Genomic DNA, 21,733 nt, shown 5'->3' with positions numbered 1-21,733 from the left:
CCATTCAGGATGATCTTAAGGCACTAGGGCGCATTTAACATTTTATAGAATTACCACAGTGACTTCATGTATTCGTATAGTGACTCAATGCTTGTAAGATGCTGTTTAAACCACAACAAAAAGAAATAGCCTATGTTCCTGATTATGCGTGCACTGTGCCTTCCAAGGGGGGAAAATAGCTATGTTTCAAAAACAAGAGGAGTTAATGAAAATTTTAAATTGGCCTTCCACATGTATTTAAATGAAGTATTTGACTATTTGGGTTTCCTTGGTTACCATAGTCGCGGCTGACAGCTTCTTTTTGGTGGGGAAGGGGAAAGCAGGGCTCTAAAACAAAGAGTTAAAAACACTTATACATTAATAGACAAGGGGGCCTGGGGGTGGGGCTGTGATACGGGCAGCCCGGCGCAGTCGGTGCCCACCCCCTCTCGCGGATTCCAGTTCTCGGGTGATTCAGGTATTCTGGCAGAACTGCAGTTCCACAATTCCTTACCCAGCATTCCGTTTCAGCTGCTGGAGGGCTGCCCGAGCCTTATGCAAATGAGACCAGCTCCGAGGCTTTGACTGCAGAAGCGAGAGGAGGGGGGGCAGAAGGGAGTTCAAAGGTCACAGGGCTGGTGGAAAGCTGGATCAGTTGCCCGAAAAAAATGCACTGGGCTCCTCTGCAGCAGTGTTTTGCAGCAGTTACATGAAGTGTGCTTTATGTCTCAGAGTGAAGATCTTACAGCGTGTGTGCCGTAGTCGTTTAAAGTGCACGCAGGTACGGTGACAGATTTCGTGATGCGCCTGATTTTATTTCTATAAAAGACACCGATGAGGATTGGCTATTTTAATTCATTGTGGAAATAGGCAGGGTGTTCTCGATTTTCACCTTCCCTTAACTAGTTTATTTAATCTTCTTACTGTTGTCTCAATTTGAAACGTGGGTATTTTGTTCCAGTGGAATAATGCCATGAGAGAAAAAAATTGGATTGGGGATTCTAAATAATTCTATTTGGGAGAAAGTTTTTGATTGCAGGGAGGTATCTCGGTTGAAACATCTAGTTGAATGTCAAGACTTTAAAGTTTTAGAGGATTTTCACATTTTTAATAATTTTGTTTTAAATAAGAACCTAAGATTGTCGTGAGGTATCTGGAACTAAATAATGGAGTTCTTTTGTTCATAACCCACATGATACCATAAGGACAGTTTCAATAAGTTATATGTTCGCTTCCTTTTAAGAGAGGATTCATTGTGGAGAGTCTTCATTCTGCATTTCATTACTAAACACCTTATCAAAGAAATAATTTCTTATTTGGGGGTTGCATCCTTTAAATCCTTTAATTTTCATAATTGTTATTAATTTTCTTTGGGACTTTTTGGATAATGCTATTTTGAACTCAACATGTTCAGCTTCCTATGACTTTTCCTTTCAGTTAAGTCTAGATTGTGAAGTGAACCTCATAAATGTCACAGGCAGGAAAAAAGTCTTTTTCCATGGACTAAATTTCACACTTTCGTAAAATGTGTGATTACATCATAGTAAAGTCTGACCTGAACCAAACAAATGTGTCCTTACTTTTATTGTTCATATTGCTTTTTTATTTAAAAAGCATATTTTTAAATAAACTTAATTAAAGCAGCATGATCAGACTATCTATGTCATTAAAATTTTCAAATATATCAATTCAGCAGTTACAGTGCTGATGGGGAAAAATGTTATTGTAATTTGCATCAAATATTTATATGTTTACCTTATATGTATATGAAAATAAGTTGGAAAGATGAAGAGGCAAAATAATGTTTCATCGTGAAATTACTTAATGCTTTCATATTTGCCTAAGATATTTTGAGTGAATTTTAAGAACCTTACCTACAAAGAGCTAGCACATGTTTAGATAATTACTTTCTTTTACATTGAAAAGGGGGGCATTAATTTTATTATAATGATTATCAAGATTTGGTAGTTTGGCACTAATATCTTTTATTTTAAAATGGGGTACGGGGAGCATGGAGGGCAGACCAAAACAAGAGAATGGCCATTTAAAACAGTGAAGGACAAGTATTGTAAATATTTATGAAATCACTTCATAGTAGTCATTTAGGGCCAGATTCTCATCCTTTATCACTCTATGGGGACATTCTGACATTTATCCAGGATCCTGAGATTAAATTAGGAAAAGATACTCATATTTTGTATGAGTTTTGTAAAAACAAATAAACTGCCATTTTCTTCTAAACTCTCTTTTGTAACTTTCAGTAATGAGCTTAAGGGGGTATATTTTAAATCAATCACTCCTTTTTATGTTGAATGGAAAATGCTGTCCTTTGGTCCAAACAACATATTTGGTTACTTTTGTTTTATATATAGGTATATAATTGTTTTGAAATACATATTTACATATATTTTATATATTTATATGTTATATATAATATATATGATACATATATATTATATATGTATGCTTACATACTACATGCATACATGTATTTCAAACAGCCAAATAAAGTCTTTCTTACAGTCAGCTATATTTTATCCAACAATTTTGAAAAGCAAACCTCTTTACTTTTAGCTCAGGTCATGCCCAGAGTTTATACCTACCAATCCTCTACGTGTGTTACAGGCAGGGCACAGGGAAGAGGAAAGAACTAGGTTTAAAGTTCATTTAGCCTGTCCAGTACTATTAACTTTGTAAATGCAACTGCTACTACCCATTAGCACATTCTGAATATAGAAATAACAACAGTGCGGGCAAAGAAGGAGCGCCTGTGAAGATTCTTGTAGAAAATGTGGTAATAGACAAATGTGAAATAAAGAGAATTGTTGTGCTTTCGTGAGCCACGAGAGAGCTATATATGTCCCGCAGCAAATTTATGGCTTTGAATATCCTGGAGAATTTATGTCTCTATGCAAATTCACTCAAAACTTTGAAGTCTTTTTTGCATTTGCTTGAACCATACAGCTTCCATACAAATCTCAGCAGCAGGTACCTAGTAAGTTCATAGTCTGGATACTTAAATGCATATAGAAAAATGCATTTCTGTAAATGCAAATAAAATTAAATTTAGAAAGTTAAGAGTAAATAGAGTAAAGTAAAAACAAATCATTGAAGGACATACACTTAGTGTACTTTAAGAGGTGGTATTATATCAGACTTCAAAGAAATCTTTACGGATTTTTCAAAAATTAATTTCCTGCTTTCTGATTACCAATCTGTCTTTGTCATCATTTGAAACTAGAGACCATATTGTAAGCTTGGAAAAGATTTTAGGGCAAACATGTTGTACTCAGTCTAGCAGGATGGAGCATAATCTAAAATCTACAAATAGCTGTTGTTGTCTCAAAATTGTGTGTGTAGGTTTTAGGGTGTATTATCAATATATGTGTCCTTTTCCTGAACTTCTGGTGCCTATGAAAAAGAAAGAAGAATAAAATTACAACATATAGATGGAAAATGTTCAAAATAATTGAGTATTCAAAACAATCACATTTTTTCATCTTAACCTGGCATTTCTTAGGAAACAAAGCAAATGATTGCATTTTTATTGGCTATTCTAAAATGTAAATAGACTTGTATTAATTTTGTTGAAGAGTATAAGGATAACAAAATTGTAAGATGGTTTTAAAGGTCTTATTTTTATTCCATATTATTAGACAGATGGCAACATTATAGTAATACTTTGTCTAGGACAGTTGGAAAGTAATCTACTAAATTAACCAATTTTCCAAATATGTAAAGTTTATAACTTAAATGGCCAGTTTTTCTTTAATGATAATTGGTTTCATGGAAGTAAGATATGGTACATATCATTCTGCTTTGTTGAGCAAAGTAGAAATCAGTTTAAGCCCTTCTTCATGGCATAAGAATCATTATTTCACCGACTTATAGCAAATGATAACACTGTTACTCAACTGTACCCCAGTACTAAACAGTGTTAGTTGCTCAGTCATGTCCAACTCTTTGCAATCCCACAGACTGTAGCCCACCAGGTTCCTCTGTCCATGGGATTCTTCAAGCAAGAATACTAGAGTGGGTTGCCATTCCCTTCTCCAGAGGATCTCCCTGACACAGGGATTGAACCCGGGTCTCCTGCATTGCAGGCACATTCTTTACCATCTGAGCTACAGGAAAGTCCAGTACTAAATAGTGTTGCTATTATATACTTTTTAGCATATAGCTTTATATGCTTTCTATATACTTTATGTGCCTTTTATATTTTACTCTTTCTTTTCTCCTTTTATATTTATTATTTTAGTAATTAATAATTACTCCTTATCTGACAGTAATTAAAAATGAAGTGTATGCACTTTATTTTACATTAAATTCCATATAGCTTAGACTTTGGTGGGCAAAGTGGGGAGAGGTAAACATCCCTCTATACTACCCCATGTGCTGACCTTCTGACACATGCAGATATGTAGTATACTCAGCACAGAGACGTAGAATTTGTCTTCGTTTTTCTTACATTTAGGATATTTAAAATCATGTTGGAACTCCAGATAAATGAGAAATTGATTTTGGTTGCTACAGTGAGAATCTGTCATACTAAATCACCAACAGGGATTCGAAAGTACTTTTTCTAATAGGAAAATTAGGAGTTTCTAACAAGTATACCGAAGAAAACACACAGACCAATTATCTTGGTGGCGTTTGACTAAACACTGGTGCATATACCTATTCTTACCAATTTCAGGAGTTGTGGTCTATTTCATTCTTGAATCCTGGGACTTTTAGGTACACCACCATGCTAATTATTACTCAGGCAATCTCTCATCTCCATGTAAGCTTATGAATGCACATATTCATTTAGAAATGCATTTTTAGTTGTTTGTGTGTGTTCATGCATGTACACACGTGTGTACACCTAATATTCCCCCAATCATATACAAGAAAAGTAAGACAACAGAGCCATCAATCCCTGTTTCTTCAAAATTCACTAGTATAGTGTATATGTTAAGACACATACAGTGGTTAATATCATACCCATTAATAGATGGTCTCTTACATTCTGAAGATTTTTGAGGAGCTGAAGAAATGTTGCTTCTCATTCTGTAAGAATTAGAATAGTCCAAAGTGCTGGGGAAAATTTCCATATCATGGTCTTTTGCCCACTAGCATTTAAAAATGCCTGAGAACTACTTTAACAAGCCTGGGTAATTTTGTCTAATACAAGAAAACATTGTAAATCTAGGGCAATTCATGAACAACTGAAAAATCAGGAAAATGTTGTACATTGTTTTCTTGATAAGTAAGTGCTTTTATGATGTAGTTTTAAAGAGTGTGAGTTCACACTATATTGTGGAGCATGAAAAGACTGAATAGCATGGTGTTTGGGAGTTTACCTTTAAGTTCCAACCCTGGCATCACTTCTAAAGCATGGTCTGCCATTTACAATCCATGTGGCCCTGGACAGAGTACTTGAAAACTGTAAGCCTCATCTTCATTTGCAAAGTGGAAATAATTGTATCTATATCAAAGAGCTTTTATGAAAACAAAATGGCATGATGCATGCCTGGCACAGAATATCAGCATTAAAAGTGGTAACTATAGTAGTAGCATATTAAAAAGCGGAGACATTACCTTGCCAACAAAGGTCCATCTAGTCAAGGCTATAGTTTTTCCAGTGGTCATGTATGGATGTGAGAGTTGGACTGTGAAGAAAGCTGAGCGCCAGAGAATTGATGCTTTTGAACTGTGGTGTTGGAGAAGACTCTTGAGAGTCCCTTGGACTGCAAAGAGATCCAACCCATCCATCCTAAAGGAGATCAGTGCTGGGTATTCATTGGAAGGACTGATGTTGAAGCTGAAACTCCAATACTTTGGCCACCTCATGCGAAGAGTTGTCTCATTGGAAAAGACCCTGATGCTGGGAGGGATTAGGGGCAGGAGGAGAAGGGGACGACAGAGGATGAGATGGCTGGATGGCATCACTGACTCGATGGACATGAATTTGGGTGATGGACATGAATTTGGGTGATGGACAGGGAGGCCTGGTATGCTGCGATTCATGAGGTCTCAAAGAGTTGGACACGACTGAGCAACTGAACTGAACTGAACTGATAGTAATAAATTAGTAATATTTTTCAACCTGCAGGAGTTGGTTCCCTGGTCCTCATATGACAAGTTCAGCTTAAGTCTATAGTTACAACACTCTTGATAAGATTTCAATGAAGACATGTTTTCCAAAGATAGAAACCCACTAGGAGTTTCTTAGAGGTCATACCTAGGAAGTACTGGGCCGTTGCTACCTTATATTCAGATGGGACAGTAGAGGTGGCAGCCACCATAGTCATCAAATTCAAAATATATGTGGTTTCATAGTCCTACCAACTAGAAGTATAATATCCACAAAATCCTCACAAATGTAGTAATATAAGCTTTTTTAAAATTCTCTTGTTTTATATCCTTTGTTGCTTTAAAGTTTTTCATTTTTAAGGCTTTGCTCTACTATTTTTTTTCTTTTCCATGTTGACTTTGTACAATTAAGGCATTAGTTGTTCATTTTCCACCCAAAGTTCCTGGTTTATCCATAGACTATGTGTTGCAGGAAGGGGGACCTCTTTAGGGCCCGAAACTGGACTCTTGTCTAACATTCGGAAATGAATTGTCGGAAGAGACACGTGCTGATAAAGCAAGAGATTTTATTGGGAAAGGGCGCCCAGGCAGAGAGCAGTAGGGTAAGGAAACCCAGGAGAACAGCTCTGCCACATGTCTCGCAGTCTCGGGTTTTATGCTGATGGGATTTGTTTCCCGGTTGTCTTCAGCCAGTCATTCTGATTCAGAGTCCTTCCGTGTGGTACATGCCTTGCTCAGCCAAAATGGATGCCAGAGAGAAGGATTATGGGAGGATGTTGGACATGTGGTGTCTCCTTTTGACCTTTCCTGAACTCCTCCGGTTGGTGGAGGCTTATTAGTTCCTTGTTGCTTACCAGGACCTCCTGTCATAAAACAACTCATGCAAATGGTTACTATGGTGCCTGGCCAGAGTGGGCGGTTTCAGTCAGTGTGCTTCCCCTAACATATGGACCTTTCAGTTATAGAGGGAGCATGGCTCATGTTCGGTGCCCAAGAAACGTTTGCTGATCCAATGCTGTTGTAGAGCAGGATTCCAGTTCTGCCTCATGACTTAAAAGCGCTAATTTGTTTAAATCATGAAAAAAATATTCATGGACCCACTGCTGTTTAAAACTTCCTCTGTATCAGAATGATGTCTAGAAATACTGCATCAATTGATTTAGCCACAAGGTTTTTCAAAAGAAATCTAAGAAATATATCTACATCTTTTTTACTTAAAAATTATTTTAACAGCATACATAAAAGTGTTCTGTGATGACTATACGTGAGTAGCAAGTGTTGGATAAATTGGTGGTGGAGGGTGGGGGATATCATGATTCTGCTTTTGTGAAACTTGTTTGAATGATGGAACTTTTCTCAATAGTGGGTTTCCAAGTTTTAAAAGATTGTATGAGTTTGGTGTGATTTATTTCTGTTGTGAATGATTTTAATTTATGCCAGGAGAATCTTCTCTGAGACTTGAAAATTCAGGTATTTAATCTTACTCTGTAAATTATTTTTACTAATTGCTGCTTCATGCAATGTCAGCTGCAGGTTGAATAACTATTTACTATCTGCCTTCGATAGTAAAAAAATCTATATCTTGCCTAAGGTAGTGATCATTTTCAAGAACATGTTAAGTACTTTTTCTACTTATTCTAAGTTTTCAAATCTTCTTAATTTTTTTTTGCACAGTATCTTTGTCAGGATCCCAGTGCTTAGATGGGTATGGTCCTGAAGTTTGACCATATTTATTATGATGTCCACTTTAGGGTACTTTACAAGGAAGTGTTTTTAAAAGATCTTTCACTTCAGTCTACTCCCATGATTCTTCTGAAGGAAAAGGATGTCATATCTCTCAAATATCTTTTGATCTATTCTGACTACTCTATTATTTAGTCAGAAAATTTCTAAATGACTGAAGAGAAACTTCTTAAGTGCTCAGGAGAAAAAAATGTTAACTTCCAGTGCTGCAGTAATAATTCTAAATTCTTTCACATTTGTGTGGTCCTTTTTTTTTTTTTTCCCCTGATGTGGGAAGTCCAAGAAATTAGACTAAGTCTTAATAGAAGCATATAAAATAAATTTTTCATTGGTACTTTTGTTGTTGGGGTAGGAAAAATAGGCTTACAACAGGCACTTGATCAGTTTTCAACAGTTTTAAAAGCCTTATCATGTTCCTGGTTGGGTCTCTCTGCTTTTGCTAACTGAAAATGCATCCTGAAAGTTAACTTTAGGGAACAACTTTGGCTTTCTGTCCACATGTATTCTATTATATTGTGTTGCCAAATAACAATTAATGTACGATGTTTTTAGGGTTACAAAGCATTGAAAATCAAGTTCTGGCTATCTTATATGGACACTAATCCCAATGACAGGTAGTATGGAAAACTTCTTGGGGTTCTATAGAACCCTTTTAGCATTAGTAAGTGGAGTAGGCTTCCATTCCTTTGTCAGCAGGGCATGCAGCAGTTTGCACACGGTGAGGCAGGACAGTACTGACAGTTAGAGGCACCCACCTTTGATGGAGGCCAGGCTTTTATCATTTACTCCTTGGTTGTGGGGACTGTACTGCATCAGAGCCTGTTCTTACTAGGTATGCCCTGCCCCTTGTTTCGATGGAAGTGGAAACTGAGACCCAGAGGAGATAATCCTCTTACCTAAAATTAGGCCACTTGTTAGTAGCTGATCCAGGATTAGGTTCCAAACTGATGACCATTCATTTACTGAACAGGCACTGGAATACATACTCAGTTCAGGAAGAACCTTTCAGTTAAGTATGTGACAGTCAGGTGAACTAGTAATTCTGATGCAGTGTAGTAAATACTGCTTAGTGCACCAACCAGGTGCTGTGCTGTGAATGTAGGGAGGTCACTAGACCCAGTGTGATGCTGGTCAGGAAATATTTTTCAGAGAAAGTCTGGCTCAGGTCTCCTGGACCAATGACCTAGATCTCTGAAACCACAGTTTCCTTTGCTAAAACTACCCTGCAGGTTTTGGGAAAAGATTACAGAGGATAGGTGCAAAGTGGCCCATAATAGATATTCACCAAATGGTGACTGACATTATTATAAAAGGAATGAGGCAGTCTAAACTACATCTTAGGAAAGACAGACACTGTTTAGAAAGGAACCCTTGAAATCAGTAAGGAATGTCCACAGGAGATGCAGTTCACTCTTTGGCACCTGTGGCAGAAGAAGCTAGGGGAGAGAGAACCTTGCCTTAGGAGAGGGATGACCCTGGTGTAAAGGGAACAGGAGGTAACAGATGCTCAGACTTCTAGGATACTGTAAACTAATGTGTTCACAATCAATTATTCTTTCAAGTTCTGGATGTCCACCAAAGCTGAGGAAATGGCATTAAGTCACTAGAGCAGAAGTTTTTAACCAGGAAATCCATGGATAAATGGCGTATGCATGTGTGCGCTTGTTTCAGGGGCAAGCATTCATTTCTTTAATTAAATTCTCAAACTGCAAATCATCAAGCTACAAAATTGTCAAAATTCAAAAAATATAGAGTAACTCAGACCTTTAACTCAAGGTCACAGCTAACTCTGGCATAAGGAATTCGTACATAATTGGGGAACCCTCCAATTGTTTCTCCAACAAAAATATTCATTAGACAAGAGCACTCCCAGCATTTTTGGCTTAAGCAGACACCTGGACAAGAGAAATGTATTTGGCTAACTTGTACTCCTTGAGTTGGCAAACCACCAGTATCATTTTTCACATTGGTGGTGCCCCATGGAAACACCTTGCAGGATTTTACCTTGTGAATTCATTGCCAAATCCCTATCTTCTTGGCAGCAGCTATATTAATTTCTTGCCAAATGGGTTAAGGCAGAAATGGCCTAGTATTGTGGAAGAAGATATCCCCCCTTTTAAAAAAAGCAATGGATAAGCATTCTGAGACCGTTTGGCATGGTGTGGTCAAGGCATTGAAGTCAGATGCCAACTTCTTAAGATAATAATTATCTTATTTAGTAGCAACTTCAGCCAATAGTCAGGTTTGATTCATATAACAGTGTAAGGGCAGTAGCAGTGTGAATGTTAGGGCAGAACAAAGATTACTCAAATTCATGGTGTAAAAAACAGGATGCAAAAGATTTTGATTTAAACTAACTCATTTAAAATTGTATCCTGATGGGCTTTCTGGTGGCTCAGTGGTAAAGAATCCACCTGCAATGTTGGAGACCCAGATTTGATCCCTGGGTTGTAAAGATACCCTAGAGGAGGGCATGGCAACCCACTCCAGGATTCTTGCCTGGAGAATCCCATAAACAGAAGAGCCTGGTGGGCTATAGTCCATGGGGTCGCAAACAGTCAGACACAACTGAGTGACTAAGCACGCATGCAGTCAGGAACACATCTTGATAACTAATGATATCCCACCAGAAAATACTACAGTGTGATATTTTCAGCCAAGCCCTCTTTTCTTAAGTACTGGAATAAAACCTGCACACCATCAATTGAGCAACTGTCCTCTTCATCCTCTCTCTGGCCCTGTAGACAATCTAGTTGATGAAGTGTGACATTGTGAATAATCTTGGTTTTGCCAGCTAAGCTTTTCCCACCTGCTATCACAGAAGAGCCATACACCAGTATTTTCATCAACCTGTTTGCAGTGCTTCTCATCTCATCATCTGAATTTGGTGAAGCAACCAGAGGAAACATCAAAATTGCTTTCCATTCTGCATAACAGTAAAGGAGAACGATCTGCTTTTTCTGTGCAACTGAATCCTGACACTGGTGGTTCCTGGGCTCCGGGCCCATTGCTGACTGAAGTGAACAGCCTTAGCTTATCAGAGTCGTTGGGAGAGAACTTTTTTATGGTTTCTTAGCTTTTTGTGCTTGCTGGAAGAATCTGATGAGGATGTAAAGTAAATTATTTTCTTCTTTGATAAACCAGGAATAAATATCCTTCAAGTCAGGTTACATTGCAAGCTAACACGCTCCTTTGATATATGCCACGTCACCGAGGCAGAAGGGTCTTTGTTAATGACCTTTGCAGTTAAAGATTACTCTCATTTTGATTAACTACAAAACTAGCAAGCAACCAATGCAAAGGATACACCCAGGTAAAACTGAGCAGAGAGGCTCTAGACACACCTCTTTGTTCCTGAGAGAGGACCATGCATAGCTCCTGGTCTAAGTAGCCTCCATGGAATTAAGGACCTGCAGGTCAAATGAACCATCAGGCTAGGGAAGAAACAGCATCTCACTGAAAATATCTCCCCATTTCAATATAAAGAAATTCTTGCCACGGCAGAATTACTTCCTTTTAAATGCATTTTTTTCAGCATCAGTGATAGGGCAGGCTTGCCCTTAACTTATTAACTATCTCCCACCGCCCCCTCACCTTTTTTTCAGTTGTTTGATGAACTCGTGATTCACCCTAATGACCTTACATGTTTCATTTACTGGGTTTTATCTGATTGGTAAAGAACAGGAATATTCATATGCAGTAGTTCCAGTTAGTGAAGTGAAGTGAAGTGAAAGTTCCTCAGTTGTGTCTAGCTCTTTGTGACCCCATACAGTCCATGGAATTCTCCAGGTCAGAATACCAGAGTTGGTAGCTGTTCCCTCCTTTAGGGGATCTTCTTAACGCAAGGATCGAACCCAGGTCTTCTGCATTGTAGGCAGGTTCTTTACCAGCTGAGATATAAGGGAAACCCAACAGTATTGGAGTGGGTAGCCTGTCCCTTTTCCAGCAGATTTTCCTGACCCAGTAATCAAATCAAGGTCTCCTGCATTGCAGGCAGATTCCTTGCCAACTGAGCTATCAGGGACGCCCCAGTTCCAGTCGGTAGGTGGCATCTTTTATGTAGATGTTTTCTTGATTTTCTAGTCATTCTGCTTTTTCACCAAGAGCCAAGAGCACCAGTTAGGGATGTAAGAAGAAAAGCAGAATGCCCAGTTAAATTTAAATTTCAGAAGAGCAACAAATAATAGGTAAATTTATATCTCAAATGGTATTTTTTTAAATCTAAAATGTAACTGGGTGTCCTTTATTTTAATTTGCTAAATCTTGCAACTCTAAAATGAATCTTCTCCAAATCAAAGAACTTGCTGTACAGAACTAAGAGATTAACAATGCTCTTAAGCCATATTTTCTGTAGCCATTTCCTTATAATACATAGCAAAACATTAAAAATAGGGACAGACTGTCATAAGAAAAAAGGATTAAACATAAGATGAATATAAATGGGATAGTAAGAATTCAGTGAGTTACCTAGAAAAGCTATGAAATTTTTAGTCTGTTGAAAGAGAGGAACATGAACAAGATTCCAACAAATACCCAAAATTTAGCTTCAGTCCTTCCCGAGGCATTAAAGTGTACATTTTTATCCAGTGTCTTACTTATTTTCACCTTCCAGCTTTCTGGTTTCTGACATTTTTTTCCAGAAATACATTAAATAAAATAATTGTACTTATAGAAAATCTAGTGTAATTTATCAGTATCTTTTTGAATAGAGATGGAAACATTTCTACTTTGCAACTACTTTTTCTTTAAATATCCAGAGGCTTCTCACATCTAATACAGATATGAAATAAATAGTATATGTTAATTAAGAATAACAGATATCCAAGATTATAAGATGTTTATTAGAATTTTAAAGTTGAATTTCACAGTAGAAAGGGCACTTGAGTGTAGGGAAAAAGGAATCGCAAACCAAGAGGCTGGCCAAGTGATAAATTCATGGATTATATTAATAAACGAAAAAATCAGATAAATCAGTGCTAGACAAAGAGAGACTATTGGCTTTGAAATGCGGTGAGCTTATTGAAGCCTCTGAGTGAGGTTCTTCGTAGTGATACCTAATTGGATGGCTCCTTGCCCAGTGGCCTTGTAGTAAATGGTCACAGGACTGACACCTGACCCAAAATGGGCTAAAGGTTGCTCATGCCTTGGAACGTTAATCTTAAACTGTGAGACTCAGAAGTTGCTAGACTTAAACCCGGTAACAGTGGTGCTCTAAAAAAAAAAAAAAAAAAAAAACACATCAAGGAATTTCTACAGCCGTAATCTAGAAGTGGTCCTTATTCCTGCTGTTCCTCAGTTTTGCATTTCAGCTGTATTTTAGATTGCATCAACTAGTTCAGTATTTTTCCAACGGATGTCTTTGTGCTTAAGTTAGCTAGAATTGGCTTTTGGGTTGCTTGCAAGCAAAAAGAAATTATATGACGATTTGAGGTCAATTTCATCTCATTTTGATTCTCATCTAATCACATATGCCAGATAGTTTGTTAGGAGAGATAGAATGGTGAATGAGATGAACATGATTCTGCTTTATGGAGCTTTTAGTCTATCAGAGAAAATAGACACTGACAACATAATTAAACTGTGGAAATGGAAGAGTTTCATTCATTCATCATACAAACATTTATTGAGCCCCTATTAGATATAAAGCATTGTTCTAGATGCTTGGAACATCTGTAAAGAAAACAAATATTCCCACCTTTGAATCTTCCAGCAGCGGATGAAAAATAATTAATAAACCTAAAAAGTACATAAATAATATAGATTTAGAAGGTGGTAAGTGCTATGGGAAAATAAGCTAAAAAGAAAATTGCAAGAAATCATGCATGCATCAAAGGGCTTAGAGTCCAGAGAGAAAAGACAGGTTGGAGAAAGTGGATTATTATTAGAGCTGAAATACTGGCAACAAGGCCAAATGGTCCAAAAAGGTGAAGTTAACCAGAGTATGTTGTTAAAGACTTTATAAGCCATTTTGAGGATTTTGAACTTCATCCTAAGGCAATCCAAAGCCACTTAAGAGTTTTAAGCTACGGACATGATCACATTTGCATTTTAAATTTATCGTCCTGCCTCCAACCTGGAAAACCCATTGAAGGCTAACCAGTAGTAGATGAGAGAGAATAATTAGGAAGTGGTTGTCCTAGTCCAAGTGAGAAATGGTGATACTGTTGATTAACATGTGTTTCTTGAATTGGAAAATGGTAGCTGTATTTAAATGGCTGTTAACGAGGCAAATTTTCAGCTTATCATATTTAGAGTAAATTAATGCCTGTCAGGTTTATCTTCTGTTCTTTGAGCTTTGATGCTGTTTACCAATTTGAAATGTTGACCACTTTTTCATTAGCTTCGTACCTACCAAGTTTAATTATGTCTCCTCTTTAGGAAAAAAATATATGACAAGTTAAGGAGCTGTGCAGCCACAGGACAAGAATTGATTCTGTTCACCTGCATCTGTTCCTAGCTACCTACATATGGTTGTCCTCAAATTCTGAGAGAAATAATACAGGGGACAAGCAAACCACGTATATACAACTCCTTTATTAACAGGCCTTCTCTTTAAGTTCTTGTATTCTTTTCTTCCTAGTGAGACACTATAGATGATATAGGAGAAAACCACATGCTCCTTTTACCATTCCACTATTAGGTCTTGATCAAGGTTTATCTGCTGGTAAGCAATAGGTCACTTGGCCCTCATAATTTGTGATAACATCTTGTTACACTCACATAATATTTTTTAAAGGCTGTGAAACTAGACAAGTGTTATGCTTGGTTGCTGCACAAGCAGTTTAGCACTTAACCAGTTTCACTGGTATGAGTGAAGTTATAAAGTTATAAAGTGTAAGTCGCTCAGTCGTGTCCAACCTTTGTGACCTGTCCAGGGAGTTCGCCAGGCAAGAATACTGGAGTGGGTTGCCATGCCCTTCTCCAGGGGATCTTCGTGACTCAGGGATCGAACCCTGAAACACATATTAATCAAGGATATCACCATTTCTCACTTGGACTAAGACAACCACCTCCTAATTCTTCTCTCCCATCCACTATTGTTTGCTTTCAATGGGTCTCCTGCCTTGCAGGCAGATTCTTTATCATCTGAGCCACCAGGAAGCCCAAAGTTAAAGTTATACCCACCTGTAATTATTTGAATGTTTAATTTTCAGCATAGATACTAATCCCGCCTTAACGAGTCCGTTCCTTTTCTGCTTTGACCTGGGAAGAGCTTAGGCTCTTTCAGTCCCAAAAATGAAGACAGAAATTGCAGTCAGCCTTCAACTCCACTGCTTCAGGTCTTGCCAGTACAAATGTAACAACAATGGGAAAAGAGATTTTTGAATTATCTTAGCATCCCTCCAAAAATTTCCCCTCTCATGCTTGAGGAAGTGAGAAAGGAAGAGGAGAGTGCCAAGTACCACATTTTGCCATGCTGGAATGTAGTTTCCTTTGGGCCAATTGGGTGTCCTTGATTCTCAAGAAATCTGCCTTTCTTAAGGAAGTTGGAGGAGATCAGATGGTTAAATGGCACTTAAGGACGTGGTTTTTAACTGTTACCATTGCAAAGTCTTATTTAAAAATGTACTTTTTAAACATGGGTTTCCATCTTGTATTACTTTGTGTCTTGGTGTCTCTCCCTCATGAATTACTTTGCATCTTGTTTGAAGTGAACAATTTTCAAATTTATATCCTGTCCTACTTTTATTTCAGGAACTTTACTTAAAATATCTTTTTCCCCCTCCACCCTGCTCAGATATGCATGAACATTATATGCATTTCATACTCTTTAAGACAGAGAAAATAATAAGCCCATCTGAATAATGGTAAAAGAAGAGTCAGAGTAGAGATTTTATTCTCAAAAGAGGGGACAGTGCCGTATCTTCTTATTGCTATCAGTTATCTATTGTTAATATAAGTCATGAAAAGACATAAATTAGTAAAACAAGGCAATAGAACATGAATTTGGAGGTATTCTCAATTCCATGCAGCCCAGCATAGTGAATGCTTGCTTCTTGGGAGCAGGTAACACAACACATTCTACTGCTTTTTGTACCCCCTTACTCAACTGAAGGAGTCAAGCGTATGCCTACTGGTTACTAACCACACGAATAGATGAGTAGAGTAAATTGAAATTAATGATACTTAAGAGACATCTAATACTGTCCTTAACTTTACTAGAAGTCACACCAGTTATGGACACAGAAGATTTTGATTAGGAATTGAGTGCTGAGTTATATAACTCTCTGGGGCTGGTGTGTGGCCACACTCAAGGAAGGAAAAGTCCAAGGAAGGAGCTACTGGAGAAGAGACTAGAAATAAGGCAAATGGCCCTCAATTTGAGTATGTGCCAGAATCACCTGGACAGCTTCAGGGAGCAGTGTCCTAGGCCCTAACCTCCAAGAGAGTTTCTGATTCAGTAGATCGGGAATGCGGCTTTAGAGTTTGCATTTGTTAGAGTTTGCATTTCTAACATTTCCCCCTTAGGTGGTTCTGATGCTGCTAATCCAAACAGAATTTGAAAAACTGGCCCAGCTCCAGGGATCTGGTCAGACTGTGCGCTTTGTGATTTGCATAGAGAAGGAGGTAATTACAGCAATTTCTGAAGCCAGTACCTAGATAATGTAACAAAGAACTTAAATGGGAGTTAAAAATCAGCTGACATAAATAAGATGGAAGATAGAATGAATGGAATCAACCTAGTAATACCTTCAGCTTAGTTAATTTAGCAATGTTAGACCATCCACCTATATCTGAGCTAATATAGTAATAAGTTATTCCTGAAATATGTTCACATTGGCAGAAAGTTTATGCCCTTGTGCATATGTCAAGGTAAATGATGAAGATGGAGAGAGGGCAGCTCAAGGAGAGGAGACACATCATTCATCCTTTAGGAGAAACTACCTCCACTTCCCACTCTTCCCTCTTCCCACCCAATTAGTGCGATATCCCTTGTAAATATCCTTAGGAGGTTTCTGAAACTGTGGCGACAGCTTCAGCAACCAGGTATCATGTGGAAGCGTTTCACTTTATTGTAATAGTTAAGCGGAAACCACCTAAAATTTAGACCTGAATGCATATGCTTCGTTGTGCTCAGCTAATTGGGTTTCTTGTATTTTAAAAATTGAGTATGAAGTTTTTGCATACTTATCCGTGTTCCTTCCAGTAATCGTTTAGGACTTTGGGGAACATTAACGTTTATCTTTGTTACAGAATTTTACATACTTAAGTGGATTTTCTCAATTTGCCAACAAAAAGGAATAGAGGTAGTGCATTAAAATGAAATATGTCTAAAAAACTGTTACATTTTGGTAAGCAAGTGGTCAGATGCTTGTATTTAATCTAAGTTCATTACTGAAAATATTTTTTAAAAACTGCTTAGTGATCCTTTCAAGGGAAAACTCAGCTCATGTATAAAAAGCCGTATAAAAATGACTCCAGAGACCTTGGCTGCACATCCAGCGGTCAAATATTTCAATGCTCCGCTGCTCCCGTTCCTGTTACAGGTACATGTGACAGCACTGCAGCGATGAGTGGAATTTTAAAGAGGAAGTTTGAAGAAGTTGACGGCTCCTCGCCCTGCTCCTCTGTGCGGGAATCAGATGATGAAGTTTCCAGCAGTGAAAGCGCTGACAGTGGGGACAGTGTCAATCCGTCCACTTCTAATCATTTTCCCCGTGAGTACAGAAGCCGTAACTGAAGCGGATTGTTTGGTTCTACAGTGAAAATAATTGTATTATTGTGTGATTTTTTTTTACTGTTATTACTAATTTTGTTTTGTTTTTACAATTGAACTAAAAGCAAGACATGATTAAGGAAAAATGAAAGATTTTTGAGGCATCAGTGGATTCCTTTGTATGGTGGATTATTTGATCATGTTAACCAACAGAGTCAATGAAAAATGACTTTTTATATTATTACTTTTCAAAGGAAATGCCCTACTCTGGCAGTAGATGGGGAAAGACATGTCTAGGCACAAAAAATGTATCCTCGTCAAAGCTGCAATGATACCCTAGGAGGAAAAAAAAGTGGGGAGGATGTATTTGGGAGTGGAAGGTCTGGGCTCACTGAGAAGGGGCATAGCCAGCCATGATTTAAGAGATTAAAAGCAGCAAAACTCTCCCAAATGTGCGAGTGCTGTTTTTCCTCTTTCTACTCATCCCTTTATTCTCCTATCCTTAAGAATAATATGTAAAGCCCACAAAATAAAAAAGGTGTATTCTTTCTCTTTTTCCACTGCACTGTAGCATCACACCTTCCTGGCAGGCAAGGTACTGTGAGGTTTGAAGGACTGGCAAGAGAATTTCATAAGGTAATACAATAGACAGGCTAAATGAAACTGACTATTACTAGCTAAATAATCTTGAGTTTATGTTTCCCATAGGAGGCTTTTACTATATCGTGATATGATGATAGATAACTAATTTTAGTTTTTTATTTTTCAGTTAAGTAGCTGATTTTATTAATATGTCATTACATATTGTAGAATTTATTTTGCTAATGTGACTACCGAGAAAATGAGAATCATATTTTTAAGAGTTAATAAGGAGCTCAATAAAACTATTGAATATGAAACACACTAAAATCAACAGCATTCCTTTAAGCAAGCAAAATTCATAGAAAATAGCATGAGAGGACATCTACAATTATTATAACAAAAATGTCATCAAATAATAAGGGACAAAGTAATTGTATGTTGTAGGTTGATCTTCAGATATATTTACAAATGTCATGATAGTGTGAAATGAGCTTGTGTTTTGATTTTAAAGATGTATGTTACCTGTTTGGTCTTAATATTAACAGTGATAATAACAACAACATCATCATCTAAGATGTTTTGTGAAGATCAAAGAGCAAGTGAGATAATACACATGAAAGAACTTTGTAAAATGTCAAGTACTGAGCACATGTTATATTAAAATTTATTCTCATAGCTCACGTTTATTGGGTACATGCTGTAATCCAATAGTTTTATATACATTATTCCTACCCTTTACAGCCATCCTGGAAGAACCACTACCTTCAATTTACAGAGGAAATAACTGAGGCTCAAAGAGGCTAAATATCTTGCCCAAGATCACATAGGATTTAAGACTAGACTCACATATATACATGTGTGTGTGTATATACATATATATATATATATCCATATATTTGTGTGTCCCATCCCATAGTCTTCACCTTTTCTATTATCTCATTCTGCCCTTTAATAATATAATATTGGACATATCTTTATAATGCGATTTATTGTGAGTTAGAAAAGTACTTGAATTAATGAAGAGACAGATTATGCTTCTGGATATAAAGGTAAATCTATTAAATATTTCCACATTAGTTTGTGGATATAAAAGTATAATCTTTATAAAACGCTCAACTAGACTTTCTTCAGTTCAGTTCAGTTCAGTTCAGTCACTCAGTCGTGTCCGACTCTTTGCGACCCCATGAATCGCAGCACGCCAGGCCTCCCTGTCCATCACCAACTCCCGGGGCTCACTCAGACTCACGTCCATCGAGTCAGTGATGCCATCCAGCCATCTCATCCTCAGTCGTCCCCTTCTCCTCCTGCCCCCAATCCCTCCCAGCATCAAAGTTTTTTCCAGTGAGTCAACTCTTCTCATGAGGTGGCCAAAGTACTGGAGTTTCAGCTTTAGCATCATTCCCTCCAAAGAAATCCCAGGGCTGATCTCCTTCAGAATGGACTGGTTGGATCTCCTTGCAGTCCAAGGGACTCTCAAGAGTCTTCTCCAACACCACAGTTCAAAAGCATCAATTCTTCTGCGCTCAGCCTTCTTCACAGTCCAACTCTCACATCCATACATGACCACAGGAAAAACCATAGCCTTGACTAGACGGACCTTAGTCGGCAAAGTAATGTCTCTGCTTTTGAATATGCTTAGAGGTGATGGAATAATGAAAATCTATTTGGAAAAATAAGCTAATGAGAATAAAGGGATATTTATAAAAAGAAGCCATAAATCTTGAAAAGCTACTCCAGATATTAAATAATCATAGAAAATTACATAGTTTAACATTTTTGGTACTGTATTAGATCTAGGAAAATAGAGAAAATCTCAACGTAGTATAGATAAGAATTATATATATACATATAAGAATATGTATATATTGTGTATATATATGTATACATTATATACATATATGAATAGAGCATTGTAAAGCAATGTGAGAGGGAGGAAGTATTTAATAAATGATTTTGGTATTAGAGTTTGAAATAGAAAAATTCAGAAACATATCTCACAACATATACCAAAATACATTTCAGATGGAGTAAGTAGACAAAGATTTTTAAAATACATACCATGGGGGAAATTACATATTTGCTAAATGTTTGGTAGGATTTTTATCTGAGCTTTGTAGTAATATAAAAAAGTCACATTGCAAAATACTTAAAATATTTAATAATAGAAAAGTATTAAACATACCTGACCCCCCCAAAAGCCCAAAGTAAAATAATCTATATTGGAAAGTAATTTGCAGTTAGTATGGGAAAGCATTATTGTCTAATGGCATACAAAAATACACATGTAAATTTTTCATATAAATTAAGATACATACCTTCAAAGATAACCAACATGATAGCAAATACAATTAGCAAATATTTTGAAGCATTACAGTAGTAATACCAGAGAGTAAAGTAATACTAGTGAGACTTCATTGTATGAAATCGTGGAAATTTCATCTCCATGAAATTAGTGTTCTTCTCTCCAATAAAAAATGGTAGTACAGTACTTAAGTGCTGGTGACGGTCACGGGACAAATTGTATGTACATCCATATTGCTGTTGATGGCAATGAAATTTATAAAGCACTTTGGAAATATAAGAGCCATAATGATATTCATCTCTATACATCTGTACTTCAGATAATTTGTCTAAAGGGGAGAACATCAAAAACACAGGGAAAATGCATAATTGAAAATGTTGATGGTTGGGGGTAATGCCAAAAAATAGGGATTAGGGCAGGGAAGAGGAAGGTCATGTGTCTAAGAGTGGGGAAATGAGTCATTAAGTTTATGGTAGCTGATACAGTTAATGTATTTTCATGATAATTATGAAGACATGGGGCTTCCCAGGTGGTGCTAATGGTAAAGAATCTGCCTGCATGCAGGAGATGCAGTTTCTATCCCTGGGTCAGGAAGATCCCCTGGAGCAGGGCACAGGCAACCCACTCCAGTATTCTTGCCTGGAGAGTCTGATGGACAGAGGAGCATGGCTGGCTACAGTCCACAGGGTCGCAAAAAATCGGACATGACTGAAGCGACTTAGCACAGCACAGCATGAAGACATGAGGTAGTGTTAAGAAAAGGAGAACACACAATTTTACCTACACTGTCAGGGAAGGTCTTTGTATCATAAGTTACTCTAAAAACTGAAAGCAATTTGGTTTTTTGAAGTATTAGAATGATAGATTAATTTCATATTTGCTAATTTTTATTTCAGTTAATATTTATATATCTCACAAAAAGTGTTTTACATTTAAACTAAAATAACTGTAGTTTAGATTGTGTTTATGTAAGCAAATGGCATGATTGCTAAACCATGCAGTGCTTCAGTTAGCTAGTAAAGACTTTTTATGAGTTATGTCCAACAGATGTTATTTTTCCTGTTGAATAAAATAGACATATTTTGTGATGCCCAAGAAGTTACTGAAATTTTCAACTCATCATTTATTGTCAGTGGTAGTTGGCAATGGTTAGTTTTCAAACTTGATAATTTAACTTTGTATTAAATGAAATCTGGCAGAGATTTTTCATGATTTTTAAAGACAATTAAATGATTGATTTAATAAAAAGTGCCCTTTTGATTTAATAGTCTCTTTAGTTCACCATATTAACATTATGAGGAAGGAGAAAAAGTGGGAAGAAAAAAGGCAAAACATCAAAAAACAAAAATTCTCCCTAGAATATTAATATTTGCTGTATAAAAGATCTGAAC

The 21,733-nt window shown here is 37.1% G+C and overlaps 1 protein-coding gene across 1 annotated transcript in view; it reads left to right on the top strand.

The window, feature by feature from the left end:
* Positions 1 to 566: 566 nt before the first annotated feature.
* CSRNP3 (cysteine and serine rich nuclear protein 3) overlaps positions 567 to 21,733 on the top strand; it is a 97,139-nt gene continuing 75,972 nt past the window's right edge. The window contains exons 1-2 of the mRNA XM_069574322.1: positions 567 to 760; positions 17,289 to 17,459. Of these exons, the coding sequence (XP_069430423.1) occupies positions 17,312 to 17,459 (148 nt within the window). The 5' untranslated portion in view covers positions 567 to 760; positions 17,289 to 17,311. The remainder of the gene's footprint in view (positions 761 to 17,288; positions 17,460 to 21,733) is intronic.

The sequence above is a fragment of the Ovis canadensis genome, chromosome 2, assembly GCF_042477335.2.
Source record: "Ovis canadensis isolate MfBH-ARS-UI-01 breed Bighorn chromosome 2, ARS-UI_OviCan_v2, whole genome shotgun sequence".
Classification (NCBI taxonomy): domain Eukaryota; kingdom Metazoa; phylum Chordata; class Mammalia; order Artiodactyla; family Bovidae; genus Ovis; species Ovis canadensis.
Note: the sequence above shows the minus strand (reverse complement) of the source record. Positions and strands in the feature narration are given on the sequence as shown.